Here is a 23,398-nt window from a genome sequence, read left to right on the forward strand (position 1 = left end):
CTGTCTTGGCTTTCATGCAGCCAATGTGCAAGAAAACATTCGCTACACTTCGGAGAGTTTTCGAGGTTGTTAGTTATTCCCGACGTAGCGGCAAAAGCCCGCGAATGAAATTTGTACCGGTAGTTAAAAAAATTTATATCTATTAACCTACAATATAGGCAACTACCTGTTATACTCAGTTTTAAGGAGCATTTTAAAAACATTTACGTGGTGTGAATTTAAACAATGGTAGGTTGTTTTTGTTGTTGTTTTCTTCTGAAAAAAGAATAATCAACTGAAAGACTGTAATTGTATGGGACAGAGAATTCACAAATCGGGATGTAGGTTAAAGGTTAAAAATTCAGAAAAAATATTAATACAATATAGATATACACATAGAAAGTACCAAACAAGCATATATATATTTTATTAAAATAAACATTTCCATTTAAATAGCGCTTATTAATTTCTTCTCATTTTCGGTTGCTTGAGTACAAATCCAAGTTGAATTGAGTAAGCTTCTTCTACATGACGCTTGATCAACTAAACCTTCACCTACGTTCAAACATAACGAAATACCTGACTGGTTGACTTTTTCCCCCCTCCACTCTCTCGGGAGCTAAAGGGAAGTAATCCATAGTGAAACAATTCCTAAAGATTCCAGTGTTTTCTCCCTTATGTATTCAGTCATTTAGGTAGAGAATTACCACCTCAGACTCTACTGTTGCTACAACAATGCATCGCACAGCTGTGAGCGGCGCGTTTTCTAGCCCTGGCTGCGCACTCAACACGTCCGTAGAGAGAAGTGCGCGATGTTACCAGTAACAAATTTCGACTGGTATTTGAAAAAAATTATATTTACCTACAATGTAGACAATTATCTGTGATGCTCCGTCTACTCTCTCCGAGTAGTTCGCGGTCGTGTGATGATGTCCTACTAAGTAGAGTCGTACAACATGTCGCGCTATGCTTAAATGGATTAAAAAAAAAGGGAGAAAACGCCTGGTGCATTCAGGATTTGTTCTAACATTGATTACTTGGATGTTGCCTCATAGAAAACAGATCCGTAAAGGCGGATTTTTAATGTTTGGCCTTATGCGCATGCGCAGATCATGAGACGGTCATTGAGTAGCAGATGTCAGGGGTAACACCTGTCACGTCATCGAGCAACAGTATCACGATGGACGTGTGTAGGTGGACTGCTGTCTGTCTGCCAAGACCAACGGTTAGCCTCTTGCGAAGCTCTCCGCTGTTAGTCTCGGCGAGCCTAAGCAAAGAGTGTGACTAAACAGGAAGCTTTATCGTCTCATGCCTCGTTTTAGTAGTTAATCTCAAATGTGACTAAAGCTGAAGAATTATCATGTCGTCGCTCGTTTTAGCAGTTAACTGGGAAAAAATAGTCTAGTAGCAGTCAAGTAATACAAGTTATTGGCATCACGGACCTACGTGGTTTGTGATAAAAAAACGGCTGCATGAACTTTCAGACAAGCTGTCACATCGACACGTGATTCATCTTTCACTTTGTTGGTGTCTTTGCTGCTGGCAGATTGAAATCAAGGCTGAACAAGTGAGCTCTCGACAATGGTGAGTTGGACAAACACTTCAATACTCATATTTCTGCGACTGCTATAGGAGATTTATCTTGTTGCATTCGCCAGGTGTACCAAAGGTTAGCAATGGTCTAGGTTTAAAGTTTGCTGTATGTGGGATCAGTACGGTCACTCTTGTACGTACTCAGAACAGAAGGAAGTAGAGGTGAGATACCTGAAAGCCCTCAAAGCTTGATGTATGCATAAGGCACCTGCTCACACCAAAGGTGTCCTCTTTGCTGGCACTCTCAGACGCGTGGACGTGTAGGAAACAATGACAAGGATAGTGTAACGGCCCCTTGACACTAAAGACAAGGAGGGATCCACATAATCTTTCCTTGATATTGGCTAGTCTACTGAAATAATACACACACCGCAGTTTTCTCCTATTATAAGTGAAGTGTTGATGATACCATCGTTCCCAGAAGGTGTGGCAGTAAGAACGTATTACATTTATTTTTCACTGTCGCATTAGTAAAAATAATACTGCATCTGGAGATGATAATGTGTACTGACAGCTTAATTAAGTGTTCAGTTCTTGTTTAGGATATTGTAAAGAGAGAAACATCAAGTACTCGTCGGCCCGTTGGGTGACCGATCAAGACCGTGTAGAGTTACAGATAAAAGACCTTATCCGTTGTCGCGAAATAACAGGAGAGTAGAGCAATAGATTACCGTTGAGCTTATGCGAGGTGTAAGTTCGGGTCCACGTGAGCACGTAGCCAAACAGATAAATCAACTCTAGACAGTAGCAAAGAATGTAGAATAAGGGCTGGAGGAGGGTGTTTCGACAATTCCTAATGAAAGTCACGTCAACGCCCGCTGCAATTCTCAGGGAATGGACCTCGCGCCCCACAAATCTCTCAGCAAGCGCCATCTGGCAGCTGGTACACATTTCGTGTCACGTGATATGCAGATGAAGATGGTAACTTTTCTGGAAAACAGACTCCACATTTTATGTCGGTCAGTGTTTACAACAGAGGGTGTGACCAGTGGATGAGGAAGTGAGGGCTTGGTTAAATATGCATGAGTAATTCTTCTATAGTGATATTAACATGAAACACTTCTTCTGAGACCATAATATTATCGCCATTTTCACACTATAATTTGGCGGTAAAAGCGAGCCTACGCTATTCCAGCATTCCGACTGGCTACAGACAGGAAATGTAGGTCATGCTCTGAGAGAACTAGAATCATGTCATATTGTTGCAAACCTTGCTGCGGGCCGTGTGCAAAGCTCGCAATGCCTTGTACAAGACTTGCAAACCTGCAACATGCGGTACATTGAAACGTGAGGGAAACCCTTAATGACAGAAGGCAGAGCCTCTGTGTGAATGTGAAGTGATCAACAAGCAAGGATGACGATCAAAATATAAAAATGTTGACCCTGCAGGTTAATACGGAGAGCTGAGTCCAGGATTTCAAGGTATCCTGGAGGGCGGTGGACAGAGGAAAAACCGTCAAACAACAAACAAACAAAAAAATAGACAAACAAACAAACAAACAAACAAACAAACAAACAAACAAACACAAATATTTTTAATTTGCAAGCTCCCACGAAAAAACATGCAAGCCCAGTTCGCTGATCTTACTCGTGAAATACAGATCGTCACATCTATTTATTTAGTAAATGTTTATATTTTTCAGGATTGCATCTTCGTAGCACAACTGTTTCTTGCTTTAGTGTTAATTTACCAGCTGGTGACATGGCTCAGGTCACGATTACGTGTCGGTGACTACGACAAGAAGCACGTACTTGTGACAGGTTGTGACAACGGTTTCGGCTATCTCGTCGCTAAACGCCTGGACGGTTTGTATACACTTTGTTGACTTCTAAACACTGACAGCAAGACTGCCCGAGAGTTTATGTATCATTCTTTGGCTCCCAAATACTTCCAATGAGAATGCTTTGCGATTTGTAAAACAGTCTTTGACTCTTGCGACTAGGTGTACAACACTCAGGTAGATTGTGGCAGGTAGCGAGCAATCAACACAAATACTAGCAGTCGGCAAAAGTACGAGCAGTCATAAAAATTGTACTTCACTCCTTGACTCATTATTGAACCTGTCGTAAAACCTATTGATCATCCTTCTTAAAAAGCGAATAAAGGAAACAACTTCTTAAGCTGATCTCCGTGGAAGAGGATTACACAATCGCCTGATTACAAAATGACAGGTGTGGTGTGTGTGTAGAGGCGAGGCAAGATGGGACGACAATCAGCTACTGTGTCTACTTACATCACATGATCAATCTACAATGCAAACATTAATTAAATATTTTGCTATAGCAACTTCAGTTCAAGAAAATATAATGTTAGGTTATAAAGTTCTGAAGAGATAAAGCCACAGGTATACATCAATGTGAAAGTTCATTGACAGCAAGCACTGGTTGGACTTTTATGTCGCAAACCTGGGGCGGTGTCCGTTGATTTGGTAGGTGGTATGATATCTGACACTCGGTGTAACACACAGTCGATACCCCCACCAAATCACGTCGACATTTCACTGCATGCGCTTATACTAAATTGCAGGTCTACACTCTATAACTAGCTTTACACGAGCCCCCAGCATGTCTCACCCCAATGAAAGAAAACTCAACGCAATTTAGTACGTTTTAAACATTACTATAATTTACCAACAATATAACAGGGAATACACCAGAACAGGTAACTTGGTGATAAGTTGTCTCCCCTAACTTGGCTGGTCTCCTAGGTCGGCCCGTTCCCAATTGTTTCCCCTTACATGTAATGTGTCCAGGTAACTAATGAGTCACTGTTTAACCAACCCTAAATCTAATCACACACTCCTTCACACAACACACGCTCGCCACTTATCTCGTTACACCAATAGTCACGTGCACGTGGAAGCCTCCCCTGTTCAACGTCCCAGAACTGTTTGGGTCACGCTCAGTTTCAGCGGCTTCTCTGTCTCCAGCGCAGAGACTCTGGCACTGTCTTGTTTACCACAGACTCTGGCACTGTCTTGTTTACCACAGACTCTGGCACTGTCTTGTTTACCACAGACTCTGGCACTGTCTTGTCTACCACAGACTCTGGCACTGTCTTGTTTACCACAAACTCACTCGTGGCGCTCTTGCTCTGGTCTTGCCGTGTGTCACCCAGGCTCCTTCGTCCCTCTAGGTCGAAGCGACTCAACTGCAGCTCTCCTCTCAGGGACCGACGCTCATTCACCAGATACACCTTTTACTGGTTTCATCAACAGCTGCCGGTACTGAAGCACTATACACTCCGTTATAGAGCGAGTCAACGCACCTCTGAAATCACCTGTTAAGTCGACACACTTCTCAGGCAGGATTGCACTGAAGACTTTAGACAGCTTTGAGCCGACTTAAGTCAACTTTACTCCTCAAAAGTTGCATGCGGAAGACTCTGACGCCGATGTCACTCCCCAGAAGTTTCTAGCCCAAAACGTTGAGCTTGCATCTAGATCTTTCTGTCCCAAAACCCCGTTCCATTGGCCAGTCATGCCACCTGACACACCACAACCAATCACGCCTCACAGCCACCACGAGCCTAAGCTCCCACCCCCTCTCTCTAGAGAGAAATTACGTCATTTCTAGAGTAAAGACAGATGTGCAAACCCAGACTACAGCCCTACCCCCACTCCTTCATGACACTGTCTAAAGTTTTACATCCCATTTTATTAGTCATACCATAATAAAATGTCTTATAAATTGTCCTGTCTTCCACCACACATTGTAAATATCATTTTGATAGATGTCATTTTATTACATCGTAGTTTCAAGGTCATATAAAAAGTGTAATATACATGTATATATTAATCAACAGTATCTTTAGGACTGCATTTGTAAGCAGGATTCGTTTCTTTCAAAATCCATCTTCTCCAGACATATTCACAGTTGTGTCACCTTGTTTATCAACGTATGTAGAGGTTTGCAAATTAGACTCCAGCTATACATTTGATCTATTATCTACAATGTACATACCCATATCTATCAATATTCAGTGAGAATGCCAGACTGTTCATGTTTCCCATGGTAGCGTCCCTTTGCTGACAGTCTGTTTCTAGTATGTTGACTGTTTGTGCGGTTATTGACTTTCATGTACAAAGTATTAACACAGGAAGGCAAGCTTTGCCGATTTGATTGTTCTTATGATTAGTAGTAGCAGCAATCCTCATGATGTCATCATCATTATCGTCATCCATGTCTATACAAGTATCTATCAACACCACTGAGGACACTCATGTATTTATCGTGTTGCTCGCAGTGTTAGGGTTCCGAGTGTTTGCCGCCTGTCTGACGTCACAAGCGGCGGAGAAGCTACAGGCAGAGACTTCTTCTCGCGTCACCACGTTGGTGCTTGACGTCACAGACGAGAAGAGTATCAGCGCCGCCAGAGACTTTGTGGCCGCCAGACTGCCGGAGGGTCAAGGTCAGGGTCAGATAACAATTATACAATCAATTATCCACTCTTAGCTGCTAATTATGGTCATGATGACACCATGCTACACATTAACTGACTCGTGTGCTGGACACCACGAATGTATGCAACAACATTACCACGAACGTTTCACTGTAGGCAAAAGTCTGTACGTCACATTGGAAGTCGTAAAGTGATTCTGTCTCAGTATTTTAATCGCTGTTTTGTTCATATTTTGTGTACACTGTCAACATTTAATACTTTTTCGTTTCTTGAAACGCTTGATGAGTTAAGGAAAATTACTTAAAACAAACTAAACAAACTAAAACTCTTCCACTACCATAGACACGTTCCATTTATTATGCTCTGTCAATCTTTCCAAAGTACTTACTGTTTCCTTTTAGTTCAGAATTATTTACATAAGGAATGTTGTATTTTTTAAGGTTTACTGCCTTTTTAAAATTGTTTATACCACTGAACATATAAATCCGAAGTAAAACGAAATCAATGTTTTGGTTTATACCATCATTTTTTTCGTATCATTTCAGTTCTAATCATCCCACCATAATCTTGTTCTCTTTTAAAGAAAAAAGCTAAGAAATAGAATCCATATAACTTTTCGTTTAAAATTAAAAAAACTAAACTCAATAATAATTTTACTAAGAATGAATAAAACGTCGTAAAATCAAACAAAAGGAAATCTATTGTATCAATCTATCTTTCAAAAGTAAAAAGCCAAAATAGTTGTTAAAGTTGTCTAAACAAGCCTCAACACAACACATCTACATGAATTATTAACTAACTCATCAACAGATAAAAGTTGTTTCAAACATAAACTGCAATAAGCAGTGACCAGTTAAGGTGGTAGTGAAAAAAATTGAACAAGACTATTTAAAAAAAATCCTATACAGGCGAAATAATTAAAATGCTAAAACAACACTAACATTTTCCATTCTGTAATATAAACCAAAAATTGTCATCATTATTAACTTTTTGATATTGTTTGTAGTAAACAACACTTCCTCTTTACTCTTTACCCGGTAATTAAGAGTGTGAAGACGTAGTCTTAGTCATGTGAGAAAGATTCTTGCTTCTATGGACGACCATGTGTGTTTTCACTGCACTTCGCACAAACGCATAGAGTGACGAGTGAACACTAACACTAATGTGAACACTTGGACTTTTGCGCTGTTGGAAGGTCTGTGGGGTGTTGTGAACAATGCGGGCATCGTCGGTCCTGTCTGTCCCAGCGAGTGGTTGTCACATGATGGATATCAGACATGTCTGGCGGTCAACCTGTTGGGCCTGATTGACGTCACTCGGACTTTCCTGCCGCTCGTGCGTCGCGCGCGAGGACGTGTTGTGAACATCTCGAGCGTGGCGGGAAGAATCGTCCTGGGCCCGTCTCCTTACTCCGTGTCTAAATATGGCGTGGAGGCTTTCTCCGACTGTCTTCGGTACGGCTATACTCACAGATAGTCTGACTGGCGGCAGAGAGAGTGTGTGTTGTGACGACAAGCCATTACCATACTTGTCTTTGTTTGAACACATTAAATTAAATTTTTCAAAGATAGAAATATGCTAATAATAAACAACATCATTCTTGATTTAATTCCATATTTAATCTAACACGTCAATGACAAAGTATATCTGATCGTACTATCGTAGAAAGTTCTAGAACAGTCATAGCTATCATGCTTTGTTGGATTATTTTGACAGGAGAGAAGTGTACAGACAGGGTGTACACGTGTGCATCATAGAAACTGGCCACTTTAAAACAAATATCAATAAACAGGATATTTCATTCAAGTTATTTAAGATGTCCTACGATGCCACACCTGCTGACATCAGACAACATTACCCAGAGTGGACAGTGGAAGCATGTGAGTTTATTTATCTTTTTGAGATATTTTGACTTTTTTTTACTTAAACAATTGACTATTAAGATTTTAGTCTGATAGTGAAGGTTTAAATGAAGAATATTAAATATTAAACAAGATAAATATATATGCTATATAAAAGAAATAGTTTGGTATTATTATTTACTGGTGTATGTATTTACTGTGCTATGCTAAGTTGGTGTTAAAAAGTTGGTTAACTGAAAAAGTAGGATTAGAAGCTGCGAAGGAGACTTCTAATGACTAGCCACGGGACTGACTGACTAGCTGGTAAACACATCCACCCGTGTAACCATGGACGTGTATAGGTGGACTGCTGTCTGTCTGCGGAGACAAACGCTTAGCGTCTTACGAAGTTGTCTGCTGTTAGTCTTCTTCACAAGCGCAGAGACTCTGGCACCGCCATGTGTCACCACGTGTCTGTCTCGTCCTCTAGGCCGGACTGCTGTCTCGAGATTAGCAGCGCCTAACAAGGACCAACGCTTATCTACCATCCTCAGCCTCTGCTGTCTGAGACCAAACATCTACTGGTGATGAAATGTTGTGCAATCTGTGATAGAGGCGTGTGTGGACGTTTCACCGCGGAACGTTTAGCCGCATTATGTCAGAGAGAGATAGAGAGCTTACTTACTTCTCAAAGAATGAAAGTAACTACTAGATTACACAATAATTCTTTATTTCAAACAAATTTTACACACAGACTTCACAGACAGTTCACTTTGATTGTCAGAGATTATGCGCAACAGCTTTGAGAAAAAAACATTGATACAATGGCGAGAGAAATGTGTGAGCTAACGGTTCACATGAGGAGCGATAGTGAGAGAGAGTTCACTGAAACATTGGTACAATGGCGAGAGAAATGTGTGAGCTAAGAGGCGTCACAGACTTGACTTCGGCTAAAGGTCTCGCGTGAAATGCCGAAATGAAGTGCCCCGCGCCGAAACGTCCGGCGGCGAAACGTCCGTCGGCGAAACGTCCGTGTACCGATAGAGGGGGTCTTCCGCACCTGTTGAGTCAGCTGTGCTGGTGCAGTCACGATTCCCAGACAGACCCACAGCGGAGAATCTGAACAGCCTTGAACAGATGTGTTACAACGTTCCTCTTCGAGAGCCCAGTGTGAAGACGACGATTCTTAGTCAATCACAATGCTAAATCCTCATCTGCGATTATCATCCTCTCTCATGATTGGTCAAGCATTCTTGAGACTTACTTCAGACCATTACACTACCTAGCTACATCCAATCACTACGTAGCTAACACATGATGGACAGGTGGTCACTTTGACTGATTCCAGCCCACACTACACCCCCTTCTCTCCCCCTCCTCACTAGTAACGCGGTCTGCGACTTCGGCGCCATCCCGACTGGCTTCCTATTCACTACCTGTGTCCTGCCGGGGGGGAATAGCAAGCAGCACTGTTGTCCTGCAGTAGGTGTACCGCGGACTTATGATTAACGGGCGTATTCTCTACCGCTGCTCTCCGCAATTCCCTTGAGAACTCCCTTGTAGCAACACCTACCGTACCGCATTACGACAGGAACCTGCTCTATGTTCGTCGTGACGTACGCAGTCATCGGTTCACAGGCTTCTGCTTTCAAGGGAGAAAAGCGGTGGCGAGACTTCCTAGTCTTTTGTCCAACGACGGTCCAGTATCGCCAAATGTCGACTACCCTTTCCTCGATTTAACGCCATTCCAACCGCTCACTCTGTAACGATTCGTGATTCAAAGCGAATGTTATATTTTTTTCTAATTGTTTGTTGTCTGTAATACCAGATTGAGGTGGGAGTCATGCCGACCACACGGCACAGAGATTATGATTGGTCGGCATGGACCCCACGGAGGATCGCTAATTACCTAGTTGCTAATGGCCTGATTGGTGAAAAGAAGTAGAGGGGAAAGTTAAGTTAGGAAACAAAGGTTTACCTGGAAAGTGGGAGAAGAGCAGCTTGAGGAGTGAGACCTCTAAGTATAGCACGACATTGATAACGGACGCCAACGTTCATCCCTAGAAGAGGTGGAGCTGAATCATCGCCTTGTCTGTTGAGGAGGGGTCTAGTGGCTATATTGGTACAGCGGGAGATCTGTGTTGTGGACAGACTCACGGAGTTTTAGCATTACATTACAATTCATTCTATAACTTATCTACTGAAGAGTAGACCAACGACACCTTACTACCGAAGACGAGTAAAGCCATTACACCAGCACAAGGGATACAGCGGGTGTTGCCTTGGACTTGAAACATTTTGATCTCCAACTTTAACGTTCTACTCGTATGGACACGTCTGGACATAACCGGCTTGGGATTCGTTTGGATATAATTCGCCGGACAACAGACCGTACCGACGATACACCATATTGGCTATAACTTACCCGTCCGTCGTGTGTAGACAGTAGGCAATAGAAAAGTTTTAGTGTTTTCTTTCTCATTTCACTATCATTCATTTAAAAAAAATGAAATGTGTTAACCGTTGTTAACTCATCCCTACAGTTAACCCATTCCACCTTCTGTTAGTCTGCTTACCAACGCGTCCGCCGGACTCGTGCAGAGAGCAGAAGTGCGGCACCAACACCAGTCTCTATTTCTAGTTATCTCATGACAGCGAGCTTAAAAAAGAATGCGACTGAACCGGAAGCTTTGTACAAACATGCCTCGTTTTGGTGGTTAATATAAAATGTGAATAAACGAAAAGCTTTATACACCATTGCCTCGTTTTAGTAGTTAACATGAAAACGATCATCTGCCAGCAGTCCAGTAATACAAGTTGGTTGTGCAACCGTTATTTCTTGCCATTCATAGTATTCCTCAAGATGGCGGTAGAAGTTCTATGATAAGCTAGTCGACACGAGCATAACAAAGCAATGTTCAGTATGATTGTCTCTCTTCTCTCTATTTAATTTTCGTTAGTTGGCAAGCTGATCACCAGAGCCTCTGCCATTATTTCGCCGAAGCTGCACCTGGTGGTGGACGCCTACGTCTTGGCTCTGACGTCACGGTTCCCGCCGACAAGGCAGCTGGTGGGCAGTGACGTGCGTCTGTTCTACCGCCTGCTGTGGAACTTGCCTACGCCCCTCACCGACTGGATTCTCGTCAAATTAAGAGAGTCAGCTGCACACTAATAGCAAAGACCTAGTCTACTTTGACATCAAACAGTAATACTAGAAACATACATATGATTAAACTTTTCCGCACACATCAAGATACTAAAAATCTTACATATCCGTACAATAATTTATTAATAATCAGACGTGCTATCCTATTTGATGTTGAAGTTTTATTTTAAGGTTGACATGATGAAAATACATATGATTCACACAAAACTAAGTAACTGAATAAATAAAAATATTTTCTTTCCAAAATGTCTCTTTTCCTGATTCCGTATTTTCTATTTATTACTTTCACTTCCATTATTATCAATATTTACAATTGGTGACATGTGGACAGGTGATCCATTTGAAGTCTATGCTTTTCCATCCTATTGGGGTTCTCTATCTTTTATTAAGGCCGTAGAAAGTAATGCGTTTCGTAGTGATATTTCAGATATGTAAATTCCTTGCAACTGTTTGTTGTGAAGTGATTTTCTTAATAATAAGGGAAAAAATGAGGAGTGGTACTAGGCAAGTACAGTGCGAAAGGGAAAGTCTAAAGCAACAAACTGTTGACAGAAATGTCCCAATTAGCTCGAGCAATGGGACAAAACTCCGCAGAGGAACAAGAAATCGAAGGAGAAAATATAATAACGATTAAGACGATGTTGCAGGAGTTGTGCTACTTTTAAGTGGTCCACCCTGTCAAAGGACTAAATGAGCATTAGGGAGACGAGACGCAAACAGATTTGAAAGGCATCACGAGCGCTCAGCAAACATCAGTGAAAATAGAACATAAAGTATTAGAAAAAAATATTCCGGTGGTATTTTATGACGAAGAGGCACGAGAAATATATTCTTTAAAAAATCTTTTAAAAAAAATTTGCATTTTGTTAAATAAAAAAAGATAATATCTTTATTGATTCTCTTTTCTTGCTGTGTGGTTGGTCTCAGGAATCACTGAAACATAAACACCATCTGAGCTACTCTTATGAAAGAAAACCACACCCTCGTGGCTAGAAGTTACCTCTATACATACCTACTGGTGTCGGAGCGGACAAAAAAGAACAATTAACTGCCGTTGTAGCAAGATAGGGCCTCTCCTCAAGATCCGAAGTTCCTCGAGGTATGCAGACGCTGGGTTTTCTAGTGTTGCTGAATGGATTAGCAGACATTTTCGTGGTATTTTTTATCAAAACCAAAAATAAAGCGTGAGTTGTATGTGTTTAGCTTTTTTCATGTTATTTTTATTTAAATTTGACTTGTAGTTACTCCTTAGCAGACGATCAAACACCCACTCGCGCAGTGATATCAAAGAAAAATAGTCCCACTATACATATTTCTTTGCAAGCTGTAATTATTTGAAACTAAAAGTTTTACGTGTTTCTCTACTGTTAACTTTAATTTTGTAGTATGCACAGACCATTGGTTCTCGCTGAGAGCTCGGTTCTGTCCTTACAACACCATGAGGGGAGTTGGAATCTTGAGGAGAGGTCCTATCTTGCTACACCGTGTGATGTTGGTATCTCTGGCCAGTACTACTACAGGTGTGACAGCCGATGCATGTTGTTTTTTTCTCTCTGTCTGATCGTCATACGTAACCGTTGAAGGTTCATCTGCCACTGACATCATTCACACCTTCACTGAGCACCTGTTCACGCTTGACTTGATCGAAACACTCAAGGCCAATATAGAAGCAAATTTCAAAGCTTAAAAACAAAATTGAGCAGACAGCTTGGAATTTGGACACCTAAACCTCTTACACTTAGTATATTGTCTAAAAATCATTTAAGAGTGGCAAACGTAATACTTGCTTCTGGTTTAACTTTTGAAAAACAATCCCTTTAAAGAATAGAAATGTAGTTTGCTCATTTAAATATAAAAAAGCGACATTTTTGAACTCAGAAGCTTTTATTTGTATCAGCATCATTATCACAACAATGCAATATTTTCCTTTTTTTTTTTTGCCCCATCTGTCTTATCTCACGATCGGAAAAAGTAGGCGAGAACAAAACACCGCATTTACCTCATTTGATACTTGTGGTAGTTTGAGACAATATACAACTGTCTTGGCTTCATGCAGCCAATGTGCACGAAAACATTCGCTACACTACAGAGAGTTTTCGAGGTTGCTAGTTATTCCCGATGTTGCGACGAAAGCTCGCGAATGAAATTTCTACCGGTAGTTTATAAGAAATTATATCGATTAACCTACAATTTACGCAACTACCTGTTATACTCAGTTTTAAGGAGCATTTAAAAAAAGTTACGTGGTGTGAATTTTAACAATAATCGGTTGGTTTTTTTTTTGTTTTTTTCTGAAAAAAAGAAAAATCAACTAAAAGTCTGTAATAGTATGGCACAGAGAATTCACAAATCGGGATGTAGGTCAAAGGTTAAAAATTCAGAAAAAAATGTTTGTACAATATAGATATACACATAGAAAGTACCAAACAAGCGTATATATATTTTATTAAAATATACTTTAAAAATTAAAAAACGCTTATTGTTTTCTTCTCATTTTCTGTTGCTTGAGTACAAATCCAAGTTGAATTGAGTAAGCTTCTTCTACATGACGCTTGATCAACTAAACCTTCGCCTGGTGCATTCAATATTTGTTCTAACATTGATTACTTGGATGTTGCCTCATAGAAAACAGATCCGTAAAGGCGGATTTTTAATGTTTGGCCTGATGCGCATGCGCAGATCATGAGACGGTCATTGAGTCCCAGATGTCAGGGGGTAACACCTGTCGCGTCATCGAGCAACAGTATCACGATGGACGTGTATAGGTGGACTGCTGTCTGTCTGCCACGACCAACGCTTAGCCTCTTGCGAAGCTCTCCGCTGTTAGTCTCGGCGAGCCTAAACAAAGAATGTGACGAAACAGGAAGCTTTATCGTCTCATGCCTAGTTTTAGTAGTTAATCTGAAATGTGACTAAAGCGGAAGAATTATCATCTCGTCCCTCGTTTTAGCAGTTAACTTGGAAAACATCGTCAGGCAGCAGTCCAGTAATACTGTCCAGTAATATTGGCTTCATGGACCTACGTGGTTTGTGGTAAAAAAACGGCTGCATGAACTTTCGGACAAGCTGTCACATCGACACGTGATTCATCTTGCACTTTGTTGGTGTCTTTGCTGCTGGCAGATTGAAATCAAGGCTGAACAAGTGAGCTCTCGACAATGGTGAGTTGGACAAACACTTCAATACTCATATTTCTGTGACTGCTATAGGAGATTTATCTTGTTGCATTCGCCAGGTGTACCAAAGGTTAGCAATGGTCTAGGTTGAAAGTTTGTTGTATGTGGGATCAGTACGGTCACTGTTGTACGTACTCAGAACAGAAGGAAGTAGAGGTTAGATACCTGAAAACCCTCAACGCTTGATGTATGCATAAGGCACCTGCTCACACCAAAGGTGTCCTCTTTGCTGGCACTCTCAGACACGTGGACATGTAGGAAACAATGACAAGGATAGTGTAACCGCCCCTTGACACTAAAGACAAGGAGAGATACAGGTAATCTTTTCCTTGATATTGGCTAGTCTACTGAAATAATACACTCACCGCGGTTTTCTCCTATTATAAGTGAAGTGTTGATGATACCATCGTTCCCAGAAGGTGTGGCAGTAAAAACGTATTACATTTATTTTTCACTGTCGCATTAGTAAAAATAATACTGCATCTGGAGATGATAGTGTGTACTGACAGCTTAATTAAGTGTTCAGTTCTTGTTTAGGATAATGTAAAGAGAGATACATCAAGTACTCGTCGGCCAGTTAGGTGACCGATCAAGACCGTGTAGAGTTACAGATAAAAGACCATATCTGTTGTCGCGAAATAACAGGAGAGTAGAGCAAAAGATTAACGTTGCGCTTATGCGAGGTGTAAGTTTGGGTCCACGTGAGCACGTAACCAAACAGATAAATCAACTCTAGACAGTAGCAAAGAATGTAGAATAAGGGTTGGAGGAGGGTGTTTCGACAATTACTAATGAAAGTCGCATCAACGCCCGCTGCAATTCTCAGGGAATGGACCTCGCGCCCCACAAATCTCTCAGCAAGCGCCATCTGGCAACTGGCACACGTTTCGTGTCACGTGATATGCAGATGAAGGTGGTAACTTTTCTGGAAAACAGACTCCACATTTTATGTCGGTCAGTGTTTACAACAGAGGGTGTGACCAGTTTGTTTTAATACGAAAAGTTTGTCCGGAATTCGCTTGCAAATTAGTTTTGCAGCACCGCTTCCTTCACACCTAGCGAGTTCTCTCGCAAATGTTTTGCAAAATGATGAGGATTGTAGGTAGTAAGTAATATAGACGACAACACTGACCAAGAGATACTTTTAGTAACCGCTGCAGCTACATTAGTCATTAGAGAAAACAGAGAGAAGAAGATGATGATGTGGACGAGGAATTGAGGGCTTGGTGAAATATGCATGAGTAATTCTTCTATAGTGACATTAACATGAAACACTTCTCCTGAGACCATAATATTATCGCCATTTTCACACTATAATTTGGCGGTAAAAGCGAGCCTACTCTATTGAAGCATTCCGAATGGCTACAGACATGAAATGTAGGTCATGGTTTGAGAGAAATAGAATCATGTCATATTCTTGCAAACCTTGCTGCGGGCGTGTGCAAAGCTCGCAATGCCTTGTACAAGACTTGCAAACCTGCAACATGCGGCACATTAAAACGTGAGAGAAACCCTTAATGACAGAAGGCAGAGCCTATGTGTGAATGTGAAGTGATCAACAAGCAAGGATGACGATCAAAATATAAAATGTTGACCCTGCAGGTCAATACGGAGTGCTGAGTCCAGGATTTCAAGGTATCCTGGAGGGCGGTGGACAGAGGAAAAACCATCAAAGAAAGAAAGAAAAAAAGAACAAACAGACAAACAAACAAAAAACAAACAAACAAGCAAACAAACAAAATCCCAAACAAGCATATTTCTAATTTGCAAGCTCCCAAAAAGAAACATGCAAGCCCAGTTCGCCGATCTCAGTTAGTTGGTTGTTTACGAATGTGAAAATTACTCGTGAAATACAGATCGTCACATCTATTTATTTTAGTATATGTTTATATTTTTCAGGATTGCATCTTCGTAGCACAACTGTTTCTTGCTTTAGTGTTAATTTACCAGCTGGTGACATGGCTCAGGTCACGATTACGTGTCGGTGACTACGACAAGAAGCACGTACATGTGACAGGTTGTGGCAACGGTTTCGGCTATCTCGTCGTTAAACGCCTGGACGGTTTGTATACAATTTGTTGACTTCTAAAATGTGACAGCAAGACTACCCGAGAGTTTATATATCATTCTTTGGCTCCCAAATACTTCCAATGAGAATGCCTTGCGATTAGTAAAACAGTCTTTGACACTTGTGACTAGGTGTACAACACTCAGGTAGATTGTGGCAGGTGTTTTATATATTTGTTCACTTTATTTTTTCTTCATTTGCTTTTTTCTGCGCAATGAACATTCTTCTGAATGGATACCTGCGCATTACAAATCGACATCATCATCATCATCTTCCCGAGATAGAAGACTTGTCTCCTTATGACGTCAGTCTCCTTATGACATCAGTCTCTGACATGACGTGTCTGTGGTCATTGGGAAGATTTGGTGTTGGATTAGTGATATCCAAACTAATCTACAATCTAGATGGCTTGCAGCATAATACGTCCCACTCTTTTGGCTTCCAAAGCTTTTTCGTACTGGGATCGAGCCTTTCTATTGGTATGACCCACACTTTTTGTATCGCCTTGTCATTAGGAAAAAGATGAAAAGAAAATTTTGACTCTCTTTCCATCTTTTCGTAGCAGTCGGGTGCAGAACATTCTCAAGACATGGTTCTCACTATGGAAACCACGTGTCACATGGTCACGTGACGGAGAACGAGACTTCGTGGAAGAAAAAAAGAGTCCCGTGTCATTTCTCTTATTAAACACCACATTCTACTAAAAACCTTCAATATCTTCCACATATAACACCCATATAAATAGACGAGATTGAAATTTATCCTACTCTTTACGCGATTCTAAGCAGTTTTATTTTGCCTTTACAATCGCTTTAAGCTGATCTCCGTGGAAGAGGATTACACAACCGCCTGATTACAAAATGACAAGTGTTGTGTGTGTGTCCAGAGGCAAGGCAAGACGGGACGACAATTAGCGCTGTGTCCACATACATCACAGGATCAATCGACAATGCAGAAATTAATTAAATATTATGCTATACCAACTTCAGTTTAAGAAAAATAATATTATGTTATAAAGCTATGAAGAGATAATGGTACACGTATACAGACAATGTGAAAGTTTATTGACAGCAAGCACTGACTGGAATTTGTGTCTCAAGTTTTACATCCCATTTTATTAGTCATACCATAATAACATTGCTTATAAATTGTCCTGTCTTCCACCACACATTGTAAATATCATTTTGATAGATGTTATTTTATTACATCGTGGTTTCAAGAAGGTCATGCAAAAAGTGTAATATACATGTATATATTAATGAACAGTATCTTTAGGATTGCATTTGTACGCAGGCTTTGTTCCTTTCAAAATCCATCTTCTTCAGACACTTTCACAGTTGTGTCACCTTGTTTATCAACGTATGTAGAGGTTTGCAAATTAGACTCCAGCTATACCTTTGATCTATTATTTACAATGTACATACCCATATCTATCATTATTGAGTAAGAATGCCCCACTGTTCATGTTTCCCATGGTAGCGTCCCTTTGCTGACAGTCTGTTTCTCGTATGTTGACTGTTTGTGCGGTTATTGACTTTCATGTGCAAAGTATTAACATAGGAAGGCAAGCTTTGCCAATTGGATTGTTCTTATCATTAGTAGTAGCAGCAATCATCATGATGTCATCATCATTATCGTCATCTATATCTATACAAGTCTCTATCACCACCATTGAGGACACTCATGTATTTATCCTGTTGCTCGCAGTGTTAGGGTTCCGAGTGTTTGCCGCCTGTCGCACGTCACAAGCGGCGGAGAAACTGCAGGAAGAGACTTCTTCTCGCGTCACCACGTTGGTGCTTGACGTCACAAACGAGAAGAGTATCAGCGCCGCCAGAGACTTTGTGGCCGCCAGACTGCCGGAGGGTCAAGGTCAGGGTCAGATAACAATTATACAATCAATTATCCACTCTTAGCTGTTAGTTATGGTAATGATTACATCATGCTGCACATTAACTGACTTGTGTGTGCTGGACACCACGAATGTATGCAACCACATTACCACGAACGTTTCACTGTAGGCAAAAGTCTATACGTCACATTGGAAGTCGTAAAGTGATTCTGTCTAAGTATTTTAATCGCTCTTTTGTTCATATTTTGTGTACACTGTCAACATTTAATACTTTTTCGTTTCTTGAAACGCTTGATGAGTTAAGGTAAACTAAACAAACTAAAACTCTCCCACTACCATAGACACGTTCCATTTATTATGCTCTGTCAATCTTTACAAAGTACTTAGTGTTCCTTTTAGTTCAGAATTATTTACATAAGGAATGTAGTATTTTTCATGGTTTACTGCCTTTTTAAAATTGTTTATACCACTGAATATATAAATCAGAAGTAAAACGAAATCAATGTTTTGGTTTATACCATCATTTTATTTCGTATCATTTCAGTTCTAATCATCACACCATCATTTTGTTCTCTTTTATAGAAAAAAGCTAAGAAATAGAATCCGTATAACTCTTATTTTTAAATTAAAAAAGCTTAACCCAATAACATTTTTTGCTTAGAATGAATAAAACATCCTAAAATCAAACATAAGGCAATCAAAATTTCTTTTACAAATAAAAAGCGAAAAAAATTACTAATGTCGTCTAAACAAGCCTCAACACAACACATCTATATGAATTATTAACTAATTCATCAACAGATAAAAGTTGTTTCAAACATAAATTGCAATAAGCAGTGACCAGTTAGGCGGTAGTGACAAAAATTGAACAGGACTATTTAAAAAATACTATACAGGCGAAATAACATTTTCCATTCTGTAATATAAACCAAAAATTGTCATCATTATTAACTTTTTGATTTCGTTCGTAGTAAACAACACTTCCTCTTTACTCTTTACCCGGTAATTACGGGTGTAAAGACGTAGTCTTAGTCATGTGACAGACATTCTTGCTTCTATGGACGACCACGTGTGTTTTCACTACACTTCGCACAAACGCATAGAGTGACGAATGAACACTAACACTAATGTGAACACTTGGACTTTTGCGCTGTTGGAAGGTCTGTGGGGTGTTGTGAACAATGCGGGCATCGTCGGTCCTATCGGTCCAAGCGAGTGGGTGTCACGTGATGGGTATCAGACATGTCTGGCGGTCAACCTGTTGGGCCTGATTGACGTCACTCGGACTTTCCTGCCGCTCGTGCGTCGCGCGCGAGGACGTGTTGTGAACATCTCGAGCTTCATGGGAAGAATCGCCGTTGCCAACTCTCGTTACACTGTGTCTAAATACGGCGTGGAGGCTTTCTCCGACTGTCTTCGGTACGGCTATACTCACCGATAGTCTGACAGGCGGCAGAGAGAGTGTGTGTTGTGACGACAAACCATTCCCATACTTGTTTTTGTTTGAACACATTAAATTAAGTTTTTCAAAGATAGAGATATGAAGATAGTAAACCACATCATTCTTGATTTAATTCCATATTTAATTTAAAACTGTCACCGAGAAAGTATATCTGATCGTAGAAAGTCCTAGATCCTTCATAGCTATCATGCTTCGGTGAATTATTTTTTCAGGAGAGAAGTGTACAGACAGGGTGTACAGGTGTGCATCATAGAACCTGGAGGCTTCAAAACAGATTTGTTGAGACAGGATATTTTATTCAAGTCATTTAAGATGTCCTACGATGCCACACCCGCTGACATCAGACAACATTACCCAGAGTCGACAGTGGAAGCAGGTGAATTGAGTTTTCTTTTTGAGATATTTTTACTGTTTCTTATGTTAAACTATTGACTTTTAAGTTTTTATTCTCATAATGAAGGTATAAATGAACACGGTTATATTTGATGAGTTTAATATTAATAATCTGATCTAATAATCATTATTGTAAGAATGTCATATATCAAACAATATCAGTAAATATGCAATTTAAAGGCAATAGTTTAATGTATATATTATTATTTACTGGTGTATGTATTTACTGGTGTATGCTAAGTTGGTGTTTAAAAGTTGGTTAACTGAAAAAGTAGGATGAGAACCAGCGAAGGACACTTCTAATGACTAGCCACGGGACTGACTGACTAGCTGGTAAACACATCCACCCGTGTAACCATGGACGTGTATAGGTGGACTGCTGTCTGTCTGCGGAGACCAACGCTTAGCGTCTTGCGAAGTTCTCTGCTGTTAGTATCGCCGATTATCGTGAACTCCTTGGAATGAGCACGAGAAGATGATTAGAGGATGCGATTGCCGTTGCCTCGGGCTGATCACACTCTCGACACCTCTACCAACTCTCGCCGACAGTTACCGTACGCGCACACTCACACTAAATTGCTAATTATACTTTAATTGACTCAGAGCTCTCAGCGTACCTCCCCAATAAACAGAACAAGGCAATTTAGTTTGATAAGGAAGGTCATTCATAATCGAGAGTATTTCAAAGAATTTTCTCAAATATGGCCGTTCTTTAAGCGTCCAGTTATTCCTCTATGCCTAGTCAAGATATCGTGAGTCATTAATTCCCTTACCTACTACACATCACACTACACTCATGTAACACACACTTGCCTCTTATCTCGACACACAAAGTCTCTTGCCACGTGGAGGGCCCTCCGATGTTGCTGACGTCCGAGAATCCGTTGGTGTCACTTCACAAGCGCAGAGACTCTGGCACCGCCGTGTGTCACCACGTGTCTGTCTCGTCCTCTAGGCCGGACTGCTGTCTCGAGATTAGCAGCGCCTAACAAGGACCAACGCTTATCTACCAGCCTCGGCCTCTGCTCTCTGAGACCAAACATCTACTGGTGATGAAATGTTGTGCACTCTGTGGGTCTTACGCGCCTGTTGAGTCAGTTGTGCTGGTGCAGTCACGATTCCCAGACCCACAGCGGAGAATATGAACAGCTTTCAACAAATGTGTTACAAAGTTCCTCCTCGAGATCCCAGTGTGAAGACGACGATTCTTAGTCAATCACAAAGCGAATGTCGTTATTTTTTTTTATTCTAATTGTTTGTTGTCTGTAATACCAGGGAAGAGCAGTCACGCGTATGGTGACGCGATTCCCACGCGGATTATTTCACGTCATTCGATGTGTTTTGACGTAGGAAAAGTTGACATAGGCGTAACTACGACGACTGTGAGGTGGGAGCCATGCCGACTACACGGCACAGAGATTATGATTGGTCGGCATGGATCCCACAAAGGATCGCTAAGCAGTCGTCCCAGTTACCTCTTTGCTAATGGCCTGATTGGTCAAAAGAAGTAGAGGGGAAAGTTAAGTTAGGAAAACAAAGGTTACCCTGGACAGTGGGAGAAGAGCAGCTTGAGGAGTGAGACCTCCGAAGTATAGCGAGACATTGATAACGGACGCCAACGTTCACCCCATAAGAGGTGGAGCTGAATTATCACCTTGTCTGCTGAGGAGGGGTGTAGAGGCTATATAAGTACGAGAACGGGAGATCTGTGTTGTGGACAGACTCACGGAGTTTTAGCATCACATTACAGCTGATTCTATAACTTATCTACTGAAGAGTAGACCTTAACGACACCTTACTACCGACGAGGAGTATAACGACTACACCAGCACAAGGGATACAGCGGGTGTTGCCTTGGACTTCAAACATTTTGATCTCCAACTTTAACGTTCTACTCGTTTGGACACGTCTGGACATAACCGGCTTGGGATTCGTTTGGATAGAATTCGCCGGACAACAGACCGTACCGACGATACACCATCTTGGCTATAACTCACCCGTCCGTCGGACTTCTGCTCCTATTGTGTGTGTGTAGACAGTAGGCAATAGAACAGTTTTAGTGTTTTCTTTCTCATTTCACTATCATTCATTAATAAAAACAAACATGAAATGTGTTAACCGTTGGCCGGACTTTTTTGTTGAAAAAGGTGGAAGAGTGCGGCGAGCGAGGTTACATGTAGATGTCTACACGCGCTCGCATACATTCGTAACGCACTCTCGTCAGAAAGTTACAAACTCATCCCCACAGTGAACCCATTCCACCTTCTGTTAGTCTGCTTACCAACGCGTCCGCCGGACTCGTGCAGGGAGCAGAAATGTAACCGTTATTTCTTGCCATTCATAGTATTCCACAAGATGGCGGTAAAAGTTCTATGATGAGCTAGTCGACAAGAGCATAACAAAATAATGTTCTGTATGATTGTCTCTCTTTTCTCTATTTAATTTTCGTTAGCTGGCAATATGGCCACCAGATCCTCTGCCATGGCTTCACGGAAGCTGCACCTGGTGGTGGACGCCTACGTCTTGGCTCTGACGTCACGGTTCCCGCCGACAAGGCAGCTGGTGGGCAGTGACGTGCGTCTGTTCTACCGCCTGCTGTGGAACTTGCCTACGCCCCTCACCGACTGGATTCTCGTCAACTTAAAAGAGTTACTTGTAAACCAGTGATGCCCAACCTTTTTCGGCCTGCGGGCCAAACACATTTCCGACATGCGTGTCACGGGCCGCTTCACCGCAAAAATACAAAAAAAGAAAAAAATAGAGCAGATACCATTTTTATTAGAAACAAGTTGTACTTACCATGAATTATGTAGTAATTAGTGGGATATTTGAAGTTGTTTACCCGAAACCAACTTCTGAATGTTGCATCGAGAGACACCAAGTCGGAGCACTGAATCGAAATGTTCGTCCATCGAAAAAAAAGATTGAGAGACGCCCCTCCGTACGGATAAATACTTCTTCTTTCCTTTTTTTAGGTCTTTTTTATTACTAACATGCCGATTTCCTGCAATGTGGGCAGAAGTTTCGCGGGCCGGATGGCACCGCGTCGCGGGCCGGATTCGGCCCGCGGGCCGTAGGTTGGGCATCCCTGTTGTAAACTAATAGCAAATACCCAGTCTACTTTGACATCAAAAAGTAATACTAGAAACATACATATGATTAAACTTTTCCTCACACATCAAGATACTTAAATCTCGAATGAAATCTTACATATCTGTAGAATGATTTATTAATAAGCATACGTGCTATCCTATTTAATGTTGAAGTTTTATTTTAAGGTTGACATAATGAAAATACATATGATTCACACAAATCTACGAAACTGAAGAAATAAAAATATTTGCTTTCCAAAATGTCTCTTTTCCTGATTCCGTATTTTCTATTTATTTCTTTCACTTCCATTATTATCATATTTACACGTTGTGACTTATGTGTACAGGTGATCCATTTGAAGTCTATGTCTTTC

The 23,398-nt window shown here is 41.0% G+C and overlaps 1 protein-coding gene across 3 annotated transcripts; it reads left to right on the forward strand.

Annotated features, from left to right (window-relative positions):
* The first annotated feature begins 1,413 nt into the window (after nucleotides 1-1,413).
* LOC112563790 (17-beta-hydroxysteroid dehydrogenase type 6-like) lies at nucleotides 1,414-22,698 on the forward strand. 3 transcript variants are annotated; one of them, XM_025238120.1, is made up of 6 exons: nucleotides 1,414-1,563; nucleotides 3,216-3,378; nucleotides 5,819-5,983; nucleotides 7,170-7,428; nucleotides 19,752-19,915; nucleotides 22,385-22,697. In XM_025238120.1, exons 1-6 carry the CDS (start codon nucleotides 1,561-1,563, stop codon nucleotides 22,597-22,599), a joined length of 969 nt encoding a protein of 322 aa, XP_025093905.1. In that variant the 5' UTR covers nucleotides 1,414-1,560; the 3' UTR covers nucleotides 22,600-22,697. The 3 variants fall into 3 exon arrangements, with proteins under 3 accessions (XP_025093905.1, XP_025093906.1, XP_025093907.1); XM_025238121.1 differs by lacking the exons at nucleotides 5,819-5,983; nucleotides 7,170-7,428 and adding exons at nucleotides 17,933-18,097; nucleotides 19,238-19,496; XM_025238122.1 differs by lacking the exons at nucleotides 1,414-1,563; nucleotides 3,216-3,378; nucleotides 5,819-5,983; nucleotides 7,170-7,428 and adding exons at nucleotides 13,918-14,142; nucleotides 16,057-16,219; nucleotides 17,933-18,097; nucleotides 19,238-19,496 and having other exon boundaries at nucleotides 22,385-22,698.
* Nucleotides 22,699-23,398: the final 700 nt, after the last annotated feature.

Source organism: Pomacea canaliculata, linkage group LG5, assembly GCF_003073045.1.
Source record: "Pomacea canaliculata isolate SZHN2017 linkage group LG5, ASM307304v1, whole genome shotgun sequence".
NCBI classification, from domain to species: Eukaryota; Metazoa; Mollusca; class Gastropoda; order Architaenioglossa; family Ampullariidae; genus Pomacea; species Pomacea canaliculata.